The 23909-nt window shown below is 39.9% G+C and overlaps 2 protein-coding genes and 3 pseudogenes across 3 annotated transcripts in view; all 5 read left to right on the forward strand.

Annotated features, from left to right (window-relative positions):
- The first annotated feature begins 831 nt into the window (after nt 1-831).
- On the forward strand, nt 832-5252 carry LOC115733443 (serine/threonine-protein kinase AtPK2/AtPK19-like). 2 transcript variants are annotated; one of them, XM_048285957.1, is made up of 7 exons: nt 832-932; nt 1804-2755; nt 2878-2960; nt 3034-3154; nt 3276-3449; nt 3963-4070; nt 4733-5252. In XM_048285957.1, exons 2-7 carry the CDS (start codon nt 2087-2089, stop codon nt 5024-5026), a joined length of 1449 nt encoding a protein of 482 aa, XP_048141914.1. In that variant the 5' UTR covers nt 832-932; nt 1804-2086; the 3' UTR covers nt 5027-5252. The 2 variants fall into 2 exon arrangements, with proteins under 2 accessions (XP_048141914.1, XP_048141915.1); XM_048285958.1 differs by lacking the exon at nt 832-932 and adding an exon at nt 961-1100.
- LOC115728234 lies at nt 5087-11187 on the forward strand (annotated as a pseudogene).
- Nucleotides 7210-23909, forward strand: part of LOC115728237 (mannan endo-1,4-beta-mannosidase 6) — a 44396-nt gene continuing 27696 nt past the window's right edge. The window contains exon 1 of the mRNA XM_048285962.1: nt 7210-7348. The gene's annotated coding sequence lies outside the window, so the exon portion shown is untranslated. The remainder of the gene's footprint in view (nt 7349-23909) is intronic.
- On the forward strand, nt 19109-20697 carry LOC115728172 (annotated as a pseudogene).
- On the forward strand, nt 22768-23717 carry LOC115728171 (annotated as a pseudogene).

Consider the following 23909-nt stretch of genomic DNA (forward strand, 5'->3'; position numbering starts at 1 on the left):
TCGAACCCGGGACCACTCGTGGGGGTAGAATAATCATTAGTTTCGAACCCAAGGCCTCTCGTGAAAGGAACTGGGCTCAAACCATCGCATCCACCGATGGGTGGGTATCTAAAACTATTTTTTTATCGCTAAAAATCCTAAAAATTATGCCCATCATGACAATAATACCTTTTTTTTTTTTTTGTGTGTGTCACCAAGACCGTTGAACTATGTTCGCCGTGACATCAATACCCTGGACTTTTGTCGCATCGGCACAAGTCCCGAATAAAATATTGAGAATTTTTTTATGGTGGAAGGTAGATGTTTGAAGGTTTTGGTGACTCGGGAAAAAAATTAGTTTAGGATTTTGGTGTGGCAACGGGCATAATTTAGAGTTTTCGGTGGTGTTTTCTCGAATATAAAGTGACATTTGATCAAGTAAACGGAATTAAACATCCAATAACCGAATGAATAATTCTATGAGTTGTCCATTGCATTCAAAAGGATCTTGTTAATGATGCCTTTGTCATACCCGATCATACTTAATCATATAATATTTCATTTTAATTGCACATAATATTAGAGATATTATCCCACATCAAAAATAACAAATTTTATTCACGTAGCTGTAGAGCAAAAAAAAAAAAAAATCTATCGAGAATGCCATGGAAATAGATTCCAAGAACATCTTTGTCACTACGGGGCATATTCCAAAATTCATTTCAAAATAATATTCTTATTCTTCATAAAGCATCCAACTTGCCGGGGCTTACCAATCACGTGTCGCCACGTGTTGGGAAGCAAAACAAGGAACGGAAGCAATCGCGCACGTCTCGGTATGTATGTGGCGACGCGAAAGCCTTTGTGTCTTCGGAGGCTCCTCTTTCAGAAACACGTTCTTCAAAAGTCGCTTTCTCTCTAGAGCTCTCAATCTCTCTCTGCATTCTCCTCAGGTACAATCTCTCGCATCTCTAGTTTCTTTGGTTTCAGTTCCGCTTCGATTCGTCCTGTCCGACGAGAATTCCCAGGAAAAAGAGGGAAATTTCGAGTCTTGGCGCCGTTAATTAGACGACGCATGATTGTGTTCAATGACGTACTTGTTTCTCCTTTTTCCGGTGGAGGTTAAATTCTTGTGGGGAATTCTTCGTTGTTTGATATGTCGTTTTCTGGGTTCCGGGGATTTTGTAGTCTGATTGAGGCTGTTTGTGGGTCTGCTTATCCGGATCTGTGTTTCAGGCTCTATCTTGTGGGGTTCGGTCTTTCCTTTTTTTTTTTTTTTTCCTTTTCCTTTTCAGATACAGTGGAAAGTGTAAAGGAGGCTGTAGAACGGTTATCGTTGCCTGCTTTTTCTTCTTTGGGAATTGTTAGACTTTTTCGTTGTCATTGATTTTGCTCCAATTGGATGTCCGAGGTGTCGGGTGTGATTGTTGTCTCACAAAAGGGTGGTGAATGCGCACCATGATTTCAAATTCTAGTGCAATTTCGCGATGAATTCTGGATTTTGTGGACGATTCCCTGGCACTATTTGAGCAACCAAACTAGTGAAGTTCGCAATTTCCAATACACTCTTTTAGTGCTCTAAAAATTAACACCGTCCTTGTTAAGTATGCTTATGACCAAAGAATAAAGGAAAAGCGTATAACAGCAGATTGTTAATGTATTTGATTGATTATCTTCATTGGTGATTAGAGAGGAAGAACCCAAACGCTGAATTCTATCATTCATTTTATTGGATGGTCTCTTGTGGAGACTTATTGTAATTAATGAATTTTGTTATTTGGTTTAGCTCCACTAATGTCCTTTTTATCTTTCGTTGAACTGCAGATTACCTTTCCCGATCTTCATGAATTCAAGAATTACTGTAGTATCTGTGGTTTCCTGTGAATCGGGAAACAAGAACTGCCTCTACCTCTGGATTTTGCTCAGCTTGCTTCCTAAGTTTCTCGGCACTGCTTTTGCATACGTGAATTTCCTGTTGATTAAGGCCATTGACAGGAGTCCTTCTGCAGTTTATGACCTTAAGATAATTGGAAAGACCGACGTGTAGCCACTTTGGAAACATCTCTGGCTGATTATTGGTTTGTTAGCACTGTATACAAGTGACAGTATGGTTTATTCTCAGTCATCTGGTTCGACCAACAGCCAGAGATGCATGCCATTCCCTAGCCAGCTACTTTTACCTATGAATTCTCATGATGCTGTTGTTACGGATCACTTGGAATTTGATTTCTCTGATGTGTTTGGTCCTGTACCAGTCCAACCCTCCTTGGAGGTGAGTGTCGATGAAAACTCTGTATCTGGTACAGATGTGAATGAACTCGTCTATGACGATCCAGTTGTCATATATAGCAGGTCGCATTCTCTAGTCGGTCCCTCCTCTTGTGTCAATCAAACATTGAGGCTGAGTATGCTCACTCTAAGCGAAAGTGATGAGTCAATGGATTTTGTGGAGTGTTTTAATGGAGAGACCATGAAGGAAATTCAAGAGTCCATGACTGATGCCAGAGGGAATAAAAAACTCCACACACTTGAAGATCCCTTGAAAGTTGAGAGTGTATGTCTTGAAGATTTTGAGGCTTTGAAGGTTGTAGGCCGAGGTGCATTTGCAAAAGTCTTGCAAGTGAGGAAAAAGGGCACTACTGATATATATGCGATGAAGGTAATGAGAAAGGACAAAATCATGGAGAAGAATCATGCTGAGTACATGAAAGCAGAGAGAGACATTTTAACCAAAATTGATCACCCATTCATTGTCCGGCTTAGATATTCTTTCCAGGTACTTCCACCGTCCTACCTTTATAATCATAATGGGTCGTAGTACCACTGATGCTTTAAATGTTTTTTCTATGTCTGTAATTCAGTCTTATAACTGAAATTACTTTTGACGTTCAATTGCAGACCAAATACAGGCTTTATCTTGTGCTGGACTTTATAAATGGGGGCCATCTCTTTTTCCAGCTCTATCATCATGGCCTTTTCAGGTTTGCCTTCCAAAGCTTTGTGTGATTTATAAAGTGTGTAATTGCGTTGACTTTATAGTGGAAATTGTTTCAGAGAGGATTTGGCACGTATCTACGCTGCCGAAATTGTTTCTGCAGTGGCTCATCTTCATGCAAATGGCATAATGCATAGGGATCTCAAACCAGAAAATATCCTACTGGATGCTGAAGGCCATGTACTCTCTCTCACTCTCTCGGGCTTTCAGATTGTTTTCTGTTTCTGATCATGGATGGGCACACCCCACCCTTCATTTTTTAGGATTTCTTGAGACTTGATATATGATTTTTTGCAATTAGGTTGCCTTGACTGATTTTGGCCTAGCAAAGGAACTTGAGGAGAATGGAAGATCTAATTCCTTGTGTGGAACAGTAGAATATATGGCGCCAGAAATTGTCCTTGGAAAGGGGCATGATAAGGCTGCAGACTGGTGGAGTGTGGGTGTACTGTTATTTGAGATGCTTACCGGGAAGGTTGGCATTCGTGCTATTTGTTTTACTTGCTTTGCTGTGTATAATTTGTTCCAATTTTGATGGAGACACCATTGCTGGACCTCACCCATGCTGATCTTAATGGATTTGCTTGATGGTTTTCCATCGTAATATCTGAGCTGTTGTTTTGGTTACATAATGAATGCAATATGGTTGATCTTCTGTGAAGACTAAAGCATCGCTAGATATCTGTTTGGCCGTGCCATTTAAACAAGTTAAAGTTTGTTTACACTGTTAGGAGTGATGACCGTTAATTATCCTAGCTCAATGTGTTTATGATGAGATATCTGTCATATACTTCGTTCACAGCAACCCAAGTTTCGCAGTTGTCTTGTTAGTTACTTACAACGGGTGATTTATGTACTTACTACATGCAGTTTCGAGTTTAGCAGTCTTTTTATTTGATAGGATACTTAAATATATAGTTCTATGCAGAATACACATATAAAAATTCTAATAAGCTAATGTCTTGTTCGTTTCAATTCATTTATGCAGCCTCCTTTTATTGGTGGAAACCGCGAAAAGATTCAACAGAAGATAGTCAAGGACAAAATGAAGCTACCAAATTTTCTTTCCAGTGAAGCTCATTCACTGTTGAAAGGAGTAAGTCTGCAGGAATTCCTGTTATGTATTCTTGCTTATCAGCATTGCATGTGTATGTATTATGTGCATTCCTTCTATAGTCTTTGTAAGTACTTATTATCTTCTGTTTAAATTTGTGCGAATGATTCTAATCCATCTACATAGCAAGATTACCCCTTCTTATGTAGTTAAAAAAGCACATGCAATGTTTCTCAATTACGACAGAATTTTAGGTGGGTTGGAACTGCCTGTTTTGGCGAGCAATGAAATCCACCAGGCATTAATGCCTTAATTTCTGGCTATGCCTAAGTTCAAAACCAGCAAATGGCCTCGATCTCTGATGGTTGTAGTATTTGGTATGAAGGCGTTGACTATAGGATTGACTACATAGCCTGAGAGCATCGACCTAAGCAATTGGCGTATTGCATCAGGAACATCTGCATATGATTTCCTTAGGCAGCTTATCATTATCTGCTATTTTTTTTCCTTTTTCTGAATCATCTCTTGTCGATTGAGATAGTAATTGGTCAGTCACTTGTTGACTCGTTAGCCCTGCAACTACCCTCTGTTTTGCATGAAAAAGTATGACATGAGCTACCCCGATCATGAAAACCTCTCTTTTTCTCTAACGTATTAAATCACACAATCCATTAGAGAACTAAAGATGTTTTGATATGCTGCAGCTGCTACAGAAAGACCCCAGCAAGCGGCTGGGCAGTGGACCTAATGGGAGTGCGGACATAAAAAACAACAAATGGTTCAAGACGATCAACTGGAGGAAACTCGAGGCGCGGGAGATCAAGCCCAGTTTTCTTCCAGAAGTCGCTGGAAAGCAATGCATCGCCAATTTCGAAAAAAAATGGACCGACATGCCCATAGCGGATTCTCCCGCTGCCAGTCCCACTGCCGCAGGAAACCCCTTCACAGGCTTTACTTATGTGAGGCCAGCGGCTTCTTTCCTTAAACAAAACAAGTAGTTTTCGTATGTGAATCTTGTTTATAGCCTCTTTTCCTGTTTAAGCTTTGCTTATTAAAGAATGCTGCTGGTGTTTACATTGTTTAAAGACGTTCTTTCCTGTTGGCAAGTTGGTGAAGACATGAGGATGGTGAGTTGTCAGTCAACCTCAATGGCAAGAGTGCTTGCCTTGTGGCTTGTTGACTTTTGAACCCATTGAGTTTGCTTCAAGATGTTGCTGTTCAATTCATGCCTGTCTGGCATGCTTTTATTCCTTCGGCGTGGCCGATGGCTTCCAAGTTGTGCTTGTTCTATATGTACCATGGTCACCTTCGGGTACGTTTGTTTCACGAAAAATAAAAAATTTAAAAAATATTTTTCAAAAAATGAACGCTTGTATCCCTCATAAAAATGAATGAATACAAAATATTTTCATTACCGTGAAAATAGTTAGGTAAAAATATTTTTCAATTGACTAATTTTTCTAAAAGGCATAAGAGTTTATTTTTTGAAAAATGTTTTTCAAAATCTTTGATTTTTCGTGGAACAAATACTGTCATTTGTGTTGCAATTTTTCTAACTAGTTTCTATGATGTTTGTTTTGTGTGTCATTGATACACGGTGCAGCCAATACTTAGAATGTGTTTTTCCTTGCAAAGCCCAGCAAAACTTTCAAGTCTGTGATAATATCGTCTTGACTTCACATGAAATTGGGTTCTGTCAATAATGGATTCCGTAAAAAGCGGAAAAGAAATGAAAAGTTTCTGAAAAGGCTTTAGAAATGCCTCGGTGAGTCTTGAAAATTTGAAGAGATGACAGCAGAACCGGGGTTCATCCCACCAAGTCACAGGGTTGGCTACATTGATTATTAGGTGTAATAATTAGTTGATTTGGACTCATCGCATTTTATACGATTGGTTTTAGATTAATGAAGGGACAATCACTGCTTTTTAATTGATTTATTCCCTCATTTTTGTTCAATGATAGAGCAAGAATAAGAAACAAGAGGGAGGTCATCCATGTTTTAAGTAGGGGCGAGCGGTTTCGGGTTCCGTACGGGTTTCACTTGGAACCCGGAACCTAGCCCTCGGAATAGGTTTCTCATTTTTTGGAATTTGGAACTTACCCGTTATACCCCGAAACTTGCAACCTATCTTGTCACAGGTTCTAAGGTCGGTTCCAGGGTACCCGAGAACCTATCAATTTATTTTATTTTATTTTATTTTTTCATTTTTAGTTAAACAAAATAAGAGTAAATACTACAACATCTAAGAGAAAGTAGAGGTGAGTGGTTTTAGGTTCCATACGGGTTACATTTAGAACCTAAAATCAATCAATTGAAACAAATTTATCATTTTCTGGAACCTGAAACCTAAAAATTTGTTTGACTCCAAATTACACACTCATTATCGGACGCCATAAAACATTGTAAGATCGTTCAAAAACATATACCAAGAAAAATATAAAAATTTATTTCGGGATTTATGGTCCGGGTTCCGGGTAGGTTATAGATAGTGGAACCTAGAACCTATCAATTGAAACAGGTTTCTCAATTTTTGGAACCTGGAACCTACCCTATATATCTTGGAACCTGGAAGCGGACCGGATCCCACGGGTTCGGGTTCTACCTTGGAACCATGCTCACCCCTAGTTTTAAGCCATTCCATTTACTAGTAAACATCATTGATATCTTTTGTTTCCGGCAAGGAAAAAAGCTTTAAAAAAATAATTTTTATGCCTAATTCCTTAAAAAAGCTTCAAACTTTATGTCCAATATCAATTTTGCCTTGAATTTTTTTCTTGTTTAAGAAAAATTTGAGCTTTAGGGCCAATTTCGAATCTGCCCAATTTTTTTTTTTTTTTTTTGGCCTAGTCTTCTGGAAAATAGGTGCTTATTTTCAACATCATCTGTATGTGTGTATATTCGTCATCTTCTCCGATATAATCCTAATTGTGCGGTCTCCGTGTAATTTAGCCAATAAAAGTAAGCACTTCTTCGAAAACTATATATGTCCCATAAATTAATTTCTAAAACCTTGTTTGGCCTTTTCTCCCATTGATATTTCCTAATAATTATCTAATTTTATGTTTTGTAATTATACATTCAAATATACAAAATATAAAAATAACAATAAACCTCATTTGATTTCCTTCCCATTAATGCGTCGCCATTGCCGTTCGCCTTCTTCTGCATGCAATCTCTCTCTCTCTGTGGTTACGCGTAGCGTTCTTGTCCCCACCAGAACGACCAAGAAGACAAACTCCTCCATGACCGGACCGGCGTCACCGTCGACGCTCGATCCTTGGTGCCTTTCGCATTCGCCTCGGGAAGCTCTGCTCACCGGTACGTTCGCTTCGAACCCCATTTGCGCGAGCTCTCGAGAATCAGTCAATTTATGCCCTCTTCAAGTTAAACTTAACAACGAGAGTTATTGATAGCGACCCGGTTTGTCTTGATTGTGAATCGTATTTCATCATCGTCTTTTTCTTTGTTGATTACGTTGACGACTATGAATACTGCAGTTCAGGGAGGACCCTTATGTAAAAAACTTGTCTTAGGAACCAGCCCGGAACTGAGACCGCCAGCTCTGAACTGAAACCAGCCCAGCCCCTCACGGGACTCGGCTGCATCATACGTCGTCGTGGGAAGGAGTCGGTTTGGGGGAGTGAAAAGTTTCAACCCAACAACTCCAACGAGAATAGTTTTGGGCCTAAATTATGTTCCGATTCAGCCCATCTACGTTTTCCAAGCTTCCATGGACCCACAACGCACGAACCCAACTAAAGCCCAACCTGAAAAAGCTCGAATACTAAGCCCACCACACGTTTCTCTAAATGGCTCTGAAGCCACAAAAAAATCCAAACTTTCATGTGAACGCATCTTCTCCTGTTAAAATAATCTCTTTTTTTTTATTTTATTTGAGTCGTAATAAAATAATGAGAAAATATTTGAAGAAAGATGAATTTTTTTCCCGTAAATTCGTTAATTTCTACTGTTTATACTGCCAGTTCACTTTGCTTTTAGAATTAGGGTTGGTTGTAAAAAATTAGTTTGCATTTTTTTTGAAAAACCGATTTATCGCCCACCGAAAATTTTAGACAGTTGAGACTTTCGGCCCGGATCGATGTTAGATTTGGTAACGTGAGTGTCATGGGTCAATCGCTTGGAATCATACTGTGCAGCGACTTAGACTTTATTGGATAGTTAGAATGCTTATGCTAAGCCTTTCCCAAGGATCGTCGTTGGAAGAAGGCTTAAGCTAAGTTCATCGTTGGAACATCTAAGCTAAGCCTTTTTCAAGGATCACTATTGGATCAAGAAGCTTTTGGAAGAGAATATTTTGTATTACGTAAGTGTTGGATGATCCAAATGAGGGAGAAAGGTCCTCTATTTATACAAAAAGCCTCTCGATGACTACCGTTGATTTGGTCTAAATCTAATGGTTGGTTTCATCTCCCATCTAACAACTAACACTTTTTTTTTTATAAGAAAGTCCTAAAATATGTATAGGGTTCGGGAATCGAATATAATAGAACAGTCATCGGCGCTTGTGAGACTCATTGGAGGAGACTCGTCATAGTTATTGTGTTCATTAATTTTGTCGACATTACACTTCCACATGAAAACATAACAAAAAAGAGTGCAACCTCTTAGAGAAAGCAATCAAGCAACTCTCGAACACAAGCGCGCTCGGTAGGCACACACACACCATAGATTCGGACACATTGATTAGAAAAACAGCAATCACTACGATATAACAATGATCACATTGAATAGCTCGTTATCGTTCCTTGAATAGAACCATGATCAACTGCTCTAAAAACTTAAGGCGATAGAAAAATGTGTGGTTTAATATTTATATGTTCCAACACTCTCTCTCACGCTTAGTCTGGTCAGGTTTTTTGCCTAGTACTAAGCGTGGACATATTCATTGGAGAGGCAAATAGGGGCTTGAAAATGTTTGAATGCAAGACCTCTTGCTTTGATAGCATGTTGAGTTTTGGTAAAGCAATCACAAAGAAGAACACAATAATTACAAGATTCGACGATGTGCCTACGTCCTCGGGCAAAAACTCTTTTATTTTTTTTATGAGAGATCAGCTGCCATTATTCTGTCATTTGTACACAAGAGTTGCTTCAACAAAGGAAACAAGCAAACCCGAAAAATAGGAAAAATATCAAAATACAGATTTGCCTGCACCAGATTTGCATACAATCTCTCCTTTCCTTTGAATAGGAAAAGCGCAAATCCCAACATATCCTGCAAATACCGCCAATAGCCCATTTGGCCGCCAGTCGCTGCCAAACCCTAGACGAACTCTCGAAAGCCCTCAGCATGTACGCGGTGCCGAATGAATATCATCCTCCTCCTCCTACTCCACAACAACCGCCACCTCCGCCGTCTGATTTCTGGGCTTTCAATCGGAACCCAGATGAAGGGGTGCATCAAAATCAGTACTTTCACCGTCAGAACAGAGGCATCAACGCTAGTAGTGGTCAATGGAGCTCGCCTCCGCTGCCGCCACAACAGCTGCAAGGGAGTGCTCAATTTGGTTACCAGAATCAGAGCCAGAGCCCGAGATATCCCAATGCAGGAGACCTAAGTCAGGGTCAGAACTATCCAGGCCGCGGGTACTCAAATCCTGCTCCGGTTTATCCGCGGCAGCAGCAAAGCCCTGAACAGTGGAATAAGCAAGTTCCAGGGCAGGGTTATCCTCGGTAGCAGAATCCTAGTCAGTGGAATAACCAGAACCGGAGCTATGGTCAGTACCAGAGCCCTACTCGGGTGAACACCCCGAACCAGAACTATCAGCAACAGCGCAGGAGCCCTGATAAGTGGAACAACCAAAATCAAGGGTATCAGCAAACAACTAATCGCAACCAGTGGGCCCCGCAGAATCCAAGTACTAATCAATGGAACCGTCAGCAAGCAACTGTGGCGCGTGGGATCGACAATCAGGCGACGGAAGCTCCTGCTCCGAGGCCTTCAATTGCTGAAACGAGACAGTTGTGCCAAGGAGGGAAAGTTGAAGAAGCTATAGAGTTGTTCAATGAGGGGGTTAAAGCCGATGCTGACTGCTTCAGTTGGTTGTTCGATGCGTGTGGGAAGTCCAAGTCTCTTGAGAATGCGAAGAAGGTGCATGATTACATTTTGCAGTCAACGTGTAGAGGTGATCTTTAGATGAAAAACAAGGTGCTTGAAATGTATGGGAAGTGTGGCAGTATGATCGATGCTCGGAGAGTTTTCGATCACGTGCTAGATAAGAACATTGACTCGTGGCATTTGATGATAAATGGATATGCGTACAATGGGTTAGGAGATGATGGGTTGGAGTTATATGAGCAGACGAGGAAGTTGGGATTGAAGCCAAATGAACAGACTTTTCTTGCAGTTCTTTCAGCATGTGCCAGTATAGATGCCATTGAAGAAGGTTTTATACATTTCGAGTCGATGCAGAATGATTATGGGATTAAGCCTGGGATTGAGCATTATTTAGGGCTTATTGATGTTCTCTGTCAACCTGGGCATCTTTCAGAAGCTACCATTTGAGCCCACATTGGAGGTTTGGGAGGCGTTGAAGAATTATGCACGGATCCATGGCGATCTTGATCTTGAAGAACATGTTGAGGAGTTGATGATGGCTCTTGATCCCCCGATCACTAGTGCTAATAAGCTCCTGACACCGCCACCCAAGAGGCGCGCTGTAATCAACATGCTCGAGGGGAAGAACAGAATCAGCGAGTTCAAGAATCCTACTCTTTACAAGGATGATGAGATATACAAGAGTGGGAAGGAAGGGGACTATGTCCCGGACACAAGATATGTACTCCACGACATTGATCAAGAGGCAAAGGAGCAAGCCTTGCTCTATCACAGCGAGCGGCTTGCGATAGCTTATGGACTTATCAGCACTCCTGCGAGGACGCCTATGAGAATCATCAAGAACCTCCGGATCTGTGGCGACTGTCATAGCGCGATAAAGATCATGTTCAAGATTGTGGGTAGGGAACTAATTGTTAGAGACAACAAAAGGTTCCATCACTTCAAGGATGGCAAGTGCTCTTGTGGAGATTGTTGGTGATCCCTTCTTGTTTTATCTATACCGGTTCGGCATGTAGCTAGGTGAGAATTGTCTTGCTCTAGACATTTGCCAAAAGATACTGAGAAGTTATGGCTGTTACCTGTGCTTAGTTCTTCAGTTTCCGATCTGTACTGATATGCAGGGTTGGCCTCCTTTTGGCTTTTAAGGTAAAGAATTGGTTGCTGATGCATGCATAATAACGGCAGATGTTGGTCGAGACTTGGCTTTTGTTCGCTTCTTGTGCGCTTGGATTGCGCCCCTCATTCATATTTACGTGCCAAAATGCTGATATAGTATAGGATGTACACGTATCTTTTGGTCATCGTCAAGGCTTTCGTCGATCTTGGCTGAGTACACGGCATTGCGCTTTGTGCATACATTTTAATTTTGGGATTGTTACACCGAAAGTCTTACAATTTTTTGCGAGAGTACAAGTAAATTTTAGATTTTATAGATAGTACAATCAAATTTTGAAACCTGTTAAATTACAAGAATAGCGAGCTCTCAAGTTCTGCTCTCTCAATCATAGACCAACAAAAAAATGGAATAAGAGACATTCTTGAATCCTTAATGTGACAAAGTGCTTGTTGTTAAGTCAATCCTGATGATCTTGATTTTCTTTTTTATTGACACTGGCTCTAGCAACGAGCGAAATATTTGAACACATAAAATTCGGGATTTTTTTTTTAAGAAGTCGTTAACTTATTGCACTTTCATCAATTCAGTCATAAATATCGTAATCATGCCAATTAAGTCCCAAATCATTTGCCAATTTAGTTTTTATGGTCAATTTTAATCGGAAATTACTGACGTGGACGGATGGACTATATTGGCAAATTCGAAACATTTTCAAAAATTGCACAACAAATTCGAAAGATTTTCGATGTTGGTATTAGCAATTTTTCACAAAAGTTGATCGGATAGACTTAGGCGATTGTGGCTATGCATTCGAAGAAGCGAAATTCAATGAAATTCGATTTGCCACTGCTGCAAGCTTGAAAAAGCTTTGAAGGTGGAGCAACCATGACCATGAGCTTAAAGAAACTCAACGGCCATAGCCAAGCTTCACAAAGCTCGGGTGGCCATGACCGCCAGCTAGACAAAGCCCGAGCCGCAAGCTGGACCTTTTTCCCCCTTAAACTGTCAGCTTTCTTATTTCTTTATATCTTATCCTCTTATTTTCCTTTTTTAAATATGCTTAATCTTTTTTTTTTGTATAATCAAGTGTTTTTTCCAAATGTGGCTCTTGCCCGCGTACGCTAATAGAAAAAGTTACATGAACGTGTTCCATCAGTCAAATTGAACGAGATTAACACCAATTTCAAAACTCGAAAGTTTTGACTCAATTTGCACTTTTGCGATAAGTTTTGAGATTTGCTGTGCACTTATCCCTTTAATTTTTTAATAGATCAAAGTCAACCGTGCGAAGAAGAAACTATGATCCTTTCCCCACTCGAAATAGGCCTATGCAGAGCCAGGAAGCAGGCCTTGACTATCCTTGCTCGAAACTACAAAGCTACCATTTGAGTGCTGTTCGTGTCTGGCATTCTCTGGACCAGGATTGTCATAATGGGCCTGAAAAAAGAATCAATACGTGCACAAAGTACTGGCTGATTCAAGTCTCTTAAAAAAAAAAAAAAAAAGAAAGACGATGAAGAAGCAAGAAAGAAAGGAAAAAAGGGGCGAGCTGATTGAAGTTTGCAAAGCACTTCTCTTTTTATTCGAACATATCTTAATTTGCCTCTAGTACCGAACATGAAATCATCCTGAACCGAACACGAATCGCATAGGCAAACCTGCGACTACACGAGTTGCATGTATAAGCAAACCTCAAACTTATTGACAAGAGTCATTCACACTTGATCGACCGAGCATTGCACATACATTGAGACCGACCAAAGTTTAGCATCCATTTGCAGTCCATTCCTCCGATTAAGCAATTGCTCGAGGATTCATCAATGACAAAATCCCAAATGTACCACGGAAAATGTGATTGGTGCTTGATGGTGACGATGTGCCCTGACATGCAATCAAAGAGCTTCAAACAAGCCAGGCAGTGGATTCAATCTGGTTTTCCAGATAGGAAAGTCTCATCACGGGTCGGTTAGTCTCAACCACGATTTCCATGGGCTAGGAATCTATTTCTATATACTTCCTTTTCATTGTTCAATTTAATATTTTGATCAATAGAATGTGACATCGCTATTTCTCTTAATCACCCGGGCAATCCCGATCAATTGCATACTTCGCTTATCCGAAATTCAAATTAGACCTCCTATTTGATCTTTACACGAAATGAGAGAGTTTAATTCCCAATTTCATTAATTGAAATATACAATTGAATTGGATCATGCATATTTCATGACATTTGCATTCCTACATTTTGAAGTAATCTATGGCAATTGATTTTTCAACATCATTTGTATATTCTAGATTTAATGGGGAAGAACGACATCCAAGTATTCAAGGTTCCCAGAGATGAGCTCCTAGTCTAGTGAGAGAACATAAGCGAAGCCAATCGGATATATGCTAAAGCACGGTTGGGATATCTGTTGGATCCGATTAGGATTGAATGCCCTCCCGCTTTCGTCCAAGCCATGGCGCAATTGTGAGATCCAACTACCGCTACATTCGATAAGGAGAGACTAGAGATCACTCCTACTCTAGAAGAGTATAGTGCCGCCATTGGAGTAGAGTTCACTCCTCGCCTAGTCCAACCTCTGATAGGGTACGAACCCCTTAGCTCTTTAATCGAATTCCTAGATACTAGCATTTCTAAGAAAGTCTTGGATACCAAGAGCAATTGTGGACGTGTTTCTGTTTCCTTCCTCATAGATGGGTTCTCCAACCTTCCTGCAGATAAAGGGACCAAGTCGGGTAGGATTTTTATTTTAGCTTTCTTTAGCTTTGTGTTATTCCCTATGTCCACTACCACTTTTGACCCTCTCATGTTTGTGGTAGTCGGACAAGTTTGCTATGGGTGGGATTACTCCAACTTGATTCTAGCAGAAACCTTCATGTCCCTAAATCGTTTTCGGATTAGAAATAAGGGAATCTTTAGAGCCTACGGTGGGTTTCTATATATGTGGTTTACCTCCCACATCAAACAGTTCAACCTCCGCATGGGTTTCACTGAGATTAGTCCTCATACCCATCTCTTTAAAACCTTTGTTCAAACACATACACGAGTTCCTAAGTTTAACTTTAAGGTTTGGAAAGAGTTCCTTAGAACCCTAAAACCCGACACAACTCCGATGGCGGCTTAGATGGCCAACACTTCATAGGGCCGGACTTACTTGCAATGATGGAGACCCGGTCCCATTACTTGGCTTTACTGGAGCTCTCGCATATTACTTGAGGAGGGTGATCGGACACTTTGGCGCACTGCAGGAGATCCCTTCCTAGCTACGACCGGGAGTATTCTCTTTCGATATGCTGTGAAGGAGGTCCTGAAAGATAAGAAGAAGGCGCAGTTCGAAGCAAAGGTGGAGTACATCAAGGATTCTATAAAGAAATCCTAGATCGAGGATATAGAGTAGCCGGATGATATGACTAATGAAATGAACCTTCATAGGGCTTCATCTGAATACATCCGCCATTTCGAGATGGCCAAAAGTAGCTTTGTCGAGCCATACATTCCAAAGTACATTGTCCCTTATGTGCCTAGAGTGGAGCTTTACGTGCTTGAGGACATAAGGCCGTTGCCCTATGATGGAGATAGGGAGTCTCGGATTGGGGATCTTGACTTCTCCCGGGATATTAAGGGCACCTTACGCCCCAAACATCCTAGACTTGGACAGGAGGACTTTATCAAGTTTAGGATATATGAACATCATGTTTTAGCATTTTGGAAGTTCAATACATACTTACCTTCAAAAAAAAAAAAAAACATCATGTTTTAGCATTTGAATACTCCTTGAGAGTTTTTTCTGTAATGAACTCTTATTTTCTCATATATGCATATAGAAGCATTCTTTTGCATTGTACATCAAAACTATTGCCATGGGTTACGTTTCTTTTAATTACATGATTTCTCTTGGAGAATAAATGAAAGAACTACCTACATAAGGCTAAGGCTCATATGGTGGCCATTTCCCTCATTATTCAACAGAAACATGCCATTAAAAGGATTTGGTCGTTTTATCACTCTTCCTATCATAATTCTTATAATTTCATCGTTTTTAAAACAGATATTCTTTAATCACGGAATAACCTTGACGTCATTTCAGAAACCCGATTGAGAACCATAATAGAGCAAGAAGAGTTGACTCCAAGGGTTGGTGCTCTAGAGACTTGGGTGGCCACTATAGTCACCATGATGACAGAAATGAAGGCTATGTTGGAGGCCTCTCATGCTAGACAGACAGTACTACCTGATCCGAATAACGCTACTCAGCCGTCGGCGTCCAATACTCATGACAAGGACCAAGCTGAGGATGCCCAACGGGTCCCCGAAGCGAATCGGACACCCAATGTTAATCCTCGACCTAAGACACCGCTTATTATTATTAACCTAGAGAAGGAGGAAAAAAGGGAAGTCTGCAGTAAAGATTGATGAAGGAACAAAGAGATTGACTAAAATTGAAGAATGCCTAAGTGGCCAAGGCTATGAGTTGGCCGGATTCGATAAGATATCACCATTTGCTAAGATTTAAGTACCGCTGGATTACAAAGAGCCCGACTTTGTCAAGAAGTATAATGGGATAGCCTTTTCCCGGGCTCATCCGAAGTATTATCTGAACAAGATGGCGCATTATTCAGTCTATGTCCCACTCCTTATGAACACGTTTCGGGAGAGTTTGGTGGGTGCTGCATTGGCATGGTTCATTGAGCTGGACTTAGAAGATTATGATGGTTGGGAAGATCTAGCTGAAGACTTCCTCCATCAATACAAGCTTAACACTGCTACTTCTCCTACTCGGGAGGACTTGCTTTGAACCACGAAGGGGAAGAATGAAGCGATTCGTACTTATGTCCAGAGATGGCGGGCCTTGGTGACGTAAGTTAAACCGACCCTTCCCGAGGACGAGCTGGTTGACTTGTTCTTGAAGACTTTACCCTACGAGTATTTTTATAGACAGAATACTTCGGAATGTCGGACATTTGTTCATCTGATAAAAGTAGCGGAGAGGCTAGAATGGGCCATGATAGAAAGAAAGGCCCCAAAGCCACCGCTAAGGCGTTAATACCCTTTGAGGAAGGAAAGGGAGGCCGGGGCTGATATTGCTATTGTGCTGAATCCGCCAAAGCCTAAGCAATTCTCCAATTCTAACCCGATGAGTGGAGGTTCATCTTGGTTAGCTCCGAAGGCACAAGAACCAAAGAAGAAATACATCTATCAATACTCCGATGGATTCCAATGCCAAACTTTTCAAGTTCGACGAAGGTGTCGATGTTGATTTGACCTATTATAGAAGTTTGATTGGAAGGTTGAGATATTTGACTTGTACTAGACCGGATATTATGTACATTGTCGGAATTGTAAGTTGATACATGGAGAAATCGAAGGTATCTCATCTTAAAGCAGCAAAGAGGATACTTTGGTACATCAAAGATACTAGCTATCTCTCTTGGCTTACATTATTATCAGTTTGAATCATTTCAACTTAGAGGTTATTCGGGTAGTGATTATGGTGGAGATATCAATGATTGGAAAAGCACTACGGGCTTTGTATTTTTTTATGGGTGAGATGCTTTTACGTGGTCATCAAAGAAGCAACCCGGTGTTACTCTATCGACATGCGAAGCTGAATATGTGGCTACATCATCATGTGTTTGTCATGCAATATGGCTGAGAAAATTGCTCAAAGAAATCCATAAGGAGCAGAAGAATGCAACGGAGATTTGTGTCGATAATGTTTCAGCCATTGCTTTGGCAAAAAATCTAGTTTTTCATGAAAGGAGCAAGCATATCGATGTTCAGCATCATTTTATTCGGGAACAAGTCGGAGACAAAGACGTCGAAGTAATGCACGTGAAGATAGGAGATCAAGTTGCCGATATTTTTACGAAACCTCTCAAGATCGATATGTTTCAGAAATTTAGAAGTCTACTTGGAATGATCGATGGAAGAGAATTTGGTTTAAGGGAGAGTTTTGGAAATTAAAACAAATTCATCAATGCTAGGCTATTGATCGACTTAATGTCAATTCGGTGAATGTGGTGTCGGTTGTCAATGAGTGGTGGACTTCCAAGATGCATGCACGAACCAAGACTTGTTTTTCGAGAGTTATTATTAGTTGAGTCTTTCAAGAGTCTGTTCTTATTCCGATGTATAGTAAATGCAATGTATGTACATGCGTCTATTCATGTAACTAGAGTACATCAAGAGTCGTGTTTCAAACCTATAAATAGGTGTGTCTTGTAACAATTTCAGTATGGGTGAATCGATTGTGAATACAGAATATTGAAAAGCCATCTTCGGTCTCCTCCTCCTTCATGAGTAAAGTTGAGTTGTGAGTGTTTGTTGAGAGCCCACATTCGATTATCTCATCATATTCAATATCAATGGTTGCACAATTTATTAGGAAATGCGTCAAACGATTTGATTCCTCTTCTTGTATCATATAAATAGAACTTAAAAAGCTAGTTCAGAATCCTTCCATCTTGTGGTTAAGAATCCTTCTAACTCCAACTGGACCCCGAGCATGGATTCTACTTGTACTTATCCCAACTATTGAGGCCACTTGAAAGTGCTCTTCAGAAGAAAATATTCATGATTGAATTGATCACAGTTCAAAATAAGAAAAGTAAGATTTTTACCTCTTTACCCAGTCCTAACGTGCTCTGTCACATAATCTTGTGCTACAATTGTGAAAAACAGCAGCATTGCAGCATATGTGCGGGACATATCAGCAATAGAAACAAAAAATGTTTTCATAATCAACATAAAGTTTATGATTGGTGTTTTCAAGAAGTTGTGCTTAACCTAGATTTAAAGTTAGAAAAGAACTCGCACCTATCAACTTGACGTAGGAAGGTTTCACAACTTCGTCGTCTTCTGCTACGATGCAATCAGTGGGTGCACTGGCAAAAGGAGGGCAATAGTCAGTTTCTTGGCCGACTTCCACTATATTTTCTTGCTTCTCGCAGGCTTCTTATCCAAAAATTTAAATGAAGAGATACTTAAGTACCTTCCATGTTGATGAATGTGAGCAATGGATTCATAAACATCATCTACAGTTTCGATGATACATGCCGTCGAATTGTACTCATCATGAAAGGACTGCACCTGTGGGATATTCAGCATGGAGCTCACTTGTGGTCCACCATCTAGAGTAACACCTGCAGAAGATTAATGGGGAATGCACACTTTATTCGCTTCAGTGCTGACTTATAGCTGTCTGGAATTGGACAGCATCGATCACCGAAGTTGGTAGAATGGTGGTGTTAGCATACTGCACCTCCTAGATGACAAGAGAATAATGACCACATAATTCTTCTGCATTTAGAGATGAGAAGACAAAATAACTAGTTTTTTTGCTTATTTTCAAATCCAATATTAATTTTTTTAAAGTTAAGAAGTCCACGTGGAAGCCCGGACTTAATTTTTCAAAAAAATGCCATTTCATATTTTAAAAAAATTAAATGGCGGGTATTAATATGTCTGGAATATTTTCCCAGAGGCGCCGATCGTCTTTTCTCCGATTTGTCACTTAAGTGATCTAGCATAAACTTTTGGTATCAAAATAATCGCCATACATAACTTTTGACACTTATGCTGTTCTTCTCCTATCGAAATGCTGATCAAGTTTGTCCATGGAAATTCTGCTAGTACAGTCATTGCATGCTACGTAAGATCAAATCAAATCTTCTATGCAGAAAAGCCCCTCAACTTACAAATCTCAAGGATTCAATCGCGTTTCTGCATAAATATTATATGCAGCTATCTTTCACGGGGTCAAAGCACGATGAGATCGACTTCGAATTCCTAGGCAATATTTTCAGACACCTTACGCCATCCACACTGACATTTTCAATTAAGGAACTGGTAACAACGAACTACCCGTGGTTCGAACCCATGGCCAATTTTCACAGCTACACCATTCACCGGAACCCCACCGAAGTTGTGTAAGTTACAAGTTACCCGCCAAACCTTTTAATTTCCTCGAGTACTTGATAGAATAACAGTGCTCGTATTTCGATTTCGCGTCAAGGGCGAGTGGTACGTCGATAGCATACCAATCCGAGTGTTTAGGAACTACTAGAGCCAGGGCGTCGGACCCAAACCAGCAAGGCATGAGGGTGTACTCTAGCCTGTGGGACTCGGACGACTGGGCACGAGGGTCAGGCTCGCAATCCTCCTCCGTTTACTTTAGCTTCATCCTGACGGTCTATGCGAATACATAAAATATGTTAACATGTGCTTTGTGATACCATCAAGCAACCAAATAAAAAGATATTACGGACTTTTCTTGTCGAGGTTGCAATTTTATCAGCATATCGAAAATCGAACGTATTAACATAAACCATAGAGTAATATTTTTACTGCTCTTAACTACATAAGGATCGTTTCCAGCGAGCCTCGTCTCAGTTCCTTTCTGCCTCCTCACGGCTTCTCCACGGAGAGGTCGAGCTCCGACGAGAATCTCCTCCGATTCTTCAACTCGCAGATCCAGTACGAGGAAACCTTTGACCGCAATCAGGTGAGTGAAAACAATGATGAAATTCTTTTAGGCAAATGATTAAACCTTCTTTGTTTTTTGTTTTGCAGAGGGAAGAGAGATGTTTCTAAACACAACTGGCTGTTATTTTTCTGTCAACGACCATGCCATTAAACATGCTCTGGCCCCTATTTTTTATGCGAAACTATGTGCTAGCCTGCTAGGGGAGAAAAACTACTATGCTGATTTTGAATTTCCTCAAACTCTTCAATCAGTGTTCGAAGCAAAAAATACAATTCGAATTAGAATTGCGATAAATATGATACGGAGGGCTATTCCTATGGGAGATTCACCTTTTGTTTTGAAATTATGATGATCTTTATAGTATCGAGAGGCCCCAGTTGGATTCCCCTTTAAAATTGAAGACGATCCTGCATTTGTAACCATTACCTTGTCAAGGGAGTATCAGGATGAACAGATAAAAGTTGAAGTCAGCATGCCTGACTCTGAGGCGTGACCAATGACGACGACCAGGACTATAATGATGACAAGTGGAGCATTCCTATGGTCGTAAGCGCTGCCAAGAGGAAGGGACAGTTTATTGAATTACACTGCACTTCTGGGTTGGATGAACTCGTTATTGACCACTTGGCTGTTAAGAATCCTGAAAACTCTAAGGACCAAAATTTCTGAGCACCAAATTTCTTATGAAGGGCCTTATTTTCAGTAAGCTCTTTTTCTTTTCGTTTTCTCTTTTATCTCTAAGATACGCAGTTCGTATCTGGTCTAATTCCTATCCCTCCACCTAACTATTTCACTTTCTCTCGTGCTTTCTCTCTTCTCCAGGGGGTTGCATGAGAACCTGAAGGAAGCATTTGACAAGTATTTAGTGATTAGAGGAATCAGAGCCAGCACTGTCAATTTCTTGCATGAATACATGATCAGCAAAAGCAGCAGAAGGCGCATGATGTGGTTGAAGATCCTCTAGAAGTTTGTCGAGGCGTAATTTTGCTTGGTAGGGATTCAGTCTTCGGTTCTGGTTCGAGATCCTCCATTGCAATAACTTATTCCGTCTTAATGTAGACTATCAAGTGCTGTTCACTGCCTGAATGTAATATCTTTAACCGAGAGATGCTGAATTTATTTATAAAATAATAACTCTAGCTTTTCAATGCACTTATTTCTTTAAATGCCGCTGGTCTACATCAAGACATTTTGTTGGTTGATTATGACTAGCTGCTAATATTAGTAAGGGAAGTGCCCAGGTCCAATTCTGCCAATTTCAGAAGTTTGTTTTTTTGCAAACTTTCGTCGAGGAGAAGTGTCTGCGTCGAATTGTCATGGACAATCAACTGCAATGAGTAACCATAAATCTCGAGGAAGAGAGAAAAAAATCCATAAGAATACTCTAGAATACTTGCAATAACAGATGGAACTAAACGATGCAATGCTTTCTTGAGATTTCCCTTTTTCTAATTTAAAGCCCGTCTCGTAAGCGATGGTTTTAATCAACAATGTACTACCTATTTCCTTCGATTTTCTCATTTTTTTTTGGATGTTGTCCTTTAGAAATGTGAACTATTCATAATGTATTGGATAATCATGGCACCTTTTTGTAATTAGATATTCATCTTCTTTACTTTAATTTGTTTATTCTATTATATAGGCAGTATGGAGCTATTAAAAAAGAAAAATATAATTAGTTGTTAGACATGACGACTGTTGTATGATGATGATAATACTAAATAAACAATTGTTATTAAGCATAACCCAATGTTGCTGGTGATTAAGAAATGTCTAATTAAAGTAAAGCAAGTTAAATGATATTATCGTTTATAAATGAAAATGTAAGCAAAGGGCACCTTAGCTACTCAAAGAATGCAAATCACTGTCAATCTCACTTGATGGTAAGTAGTTTTGCTCTGTAAATCTTGTGAAATCCATGATAAATCTTTTCAAGTTGATTTTAGTTTTTATCTTTATTAAAGAATTCATTTTATGGCGAAAGAAAGAAGCCATTAATATATCATAATAATACTCATAAGTAATACAAAATATCATCAAATGCTTATTATCAAACGTTGATATTTCTTTCTTTATTCAAAATTTTCAAGTACTAGTTATTCATTGGAAAATCTATTCCCATCATTTTGGATTGCAGAAATTATTAAAGTTTCAATATCATTGAACGAAGAACCCTTTTCCCCCCTTTTTCTAAAAAATGGACAAAAAGTTTAAAAGGCAAAATAAAGTATAAGTTGACTTGTTAGTAATGAATCTAAACTATTAAGGATAAGGAAGAATCAATTTGACATTCAAATATGCGAGAGATCTTTGTAATTTTAATATTACCTTGTTGGTGGATATTATTGAGATCTAATTATATTTTGGCGTTTACCTTTTTAATACAGAAATGTAATTTTTTGGCAATTTCTTCTTGGGGTGCTTGCAATATAGGGACGGAAAGCATATATTCCTTACTTCGTTAAAAGTTTGTTTAAAAGATTTCACGTCACTACCAAAAAATTTCAAAGTGATTTTACTGTAACCTTACATGAATTAGCTTATAACACGAAATGTATATAATAAAACTATTCAAATAACAAGATTAAGTAAAAGAAAAGTGATATCTGTTAACTGAATTTTGTGTAACTTTATTGATTGATGGTTCACAATTGGAGTACTTTTGATTGAACATGACACAGTGCGTGTAATATAATCATACAATTTAGGTTATTCTCAAACATCGAGCATCTTTCCGCAAGTTGAATAAAAGCATAAAACATGAAAGTTTTAATGAAAATTACTTGTAAGTATGCATTAATATAATGCATAACTTTAATTTAGTTACAGTAATTTTTCAAGCGATAGATATTCTTATTGTCTACATTGCATATATATATATACACATATACGTGTGTGTTATATATGGACGATGTTATTTTGTAACTTGTAAATAGATGTGGTGCTCTCTTTCCTTACAATCCTCTAAAACCCTACATTCTCATTCGCTTTTGTCCGTCCCTCTCCCCTAAAACCCTATAAACCCCGTAAACTCTCTCTTCCCACCCCCCTCCCCCCAAACTGCCGAGAAATGGCCTTCTCTTCTATTCTTCGTCGGTCGGCCTCCTCTTCCGCGCCTCTCGCGGCCCGTGCTCTCCAGAGCCAGTGGAATCGCCACTCTGCCATCTTCACCGCTCTTAACCAGACGAGGATCGTTCCCAGCAAGCCTCGTCTCAGTCCCTTTCTGCCTCCTCGTAGCTACTCCACGAAGAGGCCGAGCTCTAACGAGAATCTCCTCCGATTTCTCGACTCGGCAATCCAGCGCGTCGAGGAGACCGTCGACCACGATCAGGTGAGTGAAAACAAGGATGAAAACCTTTTAGGCAAATGATTAAACGTACTTCGTTTTTTGTTACAGAAGGAAGGGACATGATTCTAAACACAACTTGCTTTTACTTTTCTGTCAAGGATCATGCCATTAAATATGCTTTGGCCCCCGTTTTTTCATGCGAAACTCTGTCGGATGTGATATGGAGGGCTATTCCTATAGGAAATTCACCTTTTCTTTTGAACTTATGATCTACTTTATAGATTGGAGAGGCACCAGCTGGATTCCCCTTTAAAATTGAAGACAAGGCTGGATTTATAATGATGTCAAGGGAGTATGAGGGTGAACAGATAAACGTTAAAGTCAGCATGCCTGACTCCAACTCTGAGTGATGACGACGAGGACTATAATGATGATAAGTGGAGCATTCCTCTGGTCGTAAGCGTTGCCAAGGGGAAGGGACAGTTTATTGAATTCCACTGCACTGCTTGGTTGGACATACTCCTTATTGACCGCTTGGCTATTAAAAATTCTGAAAACTCTGAGGACCAAATTGCTTATGAAGAGCCTGATTTTAGGTAAGCTCTTTTTGTTTTCGTCCCAACCCCCTCCCTCCAATCTCTAAGATGCGCATTTCGTATCTGGTCTAATTCCTGTCCCTAGACCTAACTATTTCACTTTCTCTCGTGCTTTCCCTCTTTTCCAGGGATTTGGATAAGAACCTAAAGGAAGCGTTTGACAAATATTTGGCGGTTAGAGGAATCAAAGCCAGCACGGTCAGGTTCTTGCATGAATACATGACCAGCAAAAGCAGCAGAGGGCCCTTGATGTGGTTGAACATCCTCAAGAAGTTTTTTGAGGCGTAATTTCGCCTTGGTAGGTTTTCA

Source organism: Rhodamnia argentea, chromosome 10 (assembly GCF_020921035.1).
Source record: "Rhodamnia argentea isolate NSW1041297 chromosome 10, ASM2092103v1, whole genome shotgun sequence".
Lineage (NCBI taxonomy): Eukaryota > Viridiplantae > Streptophyta > Magnoliopsida > Myrtales > Myrtaceae > Rhodamnia > Rhodamnia argentea.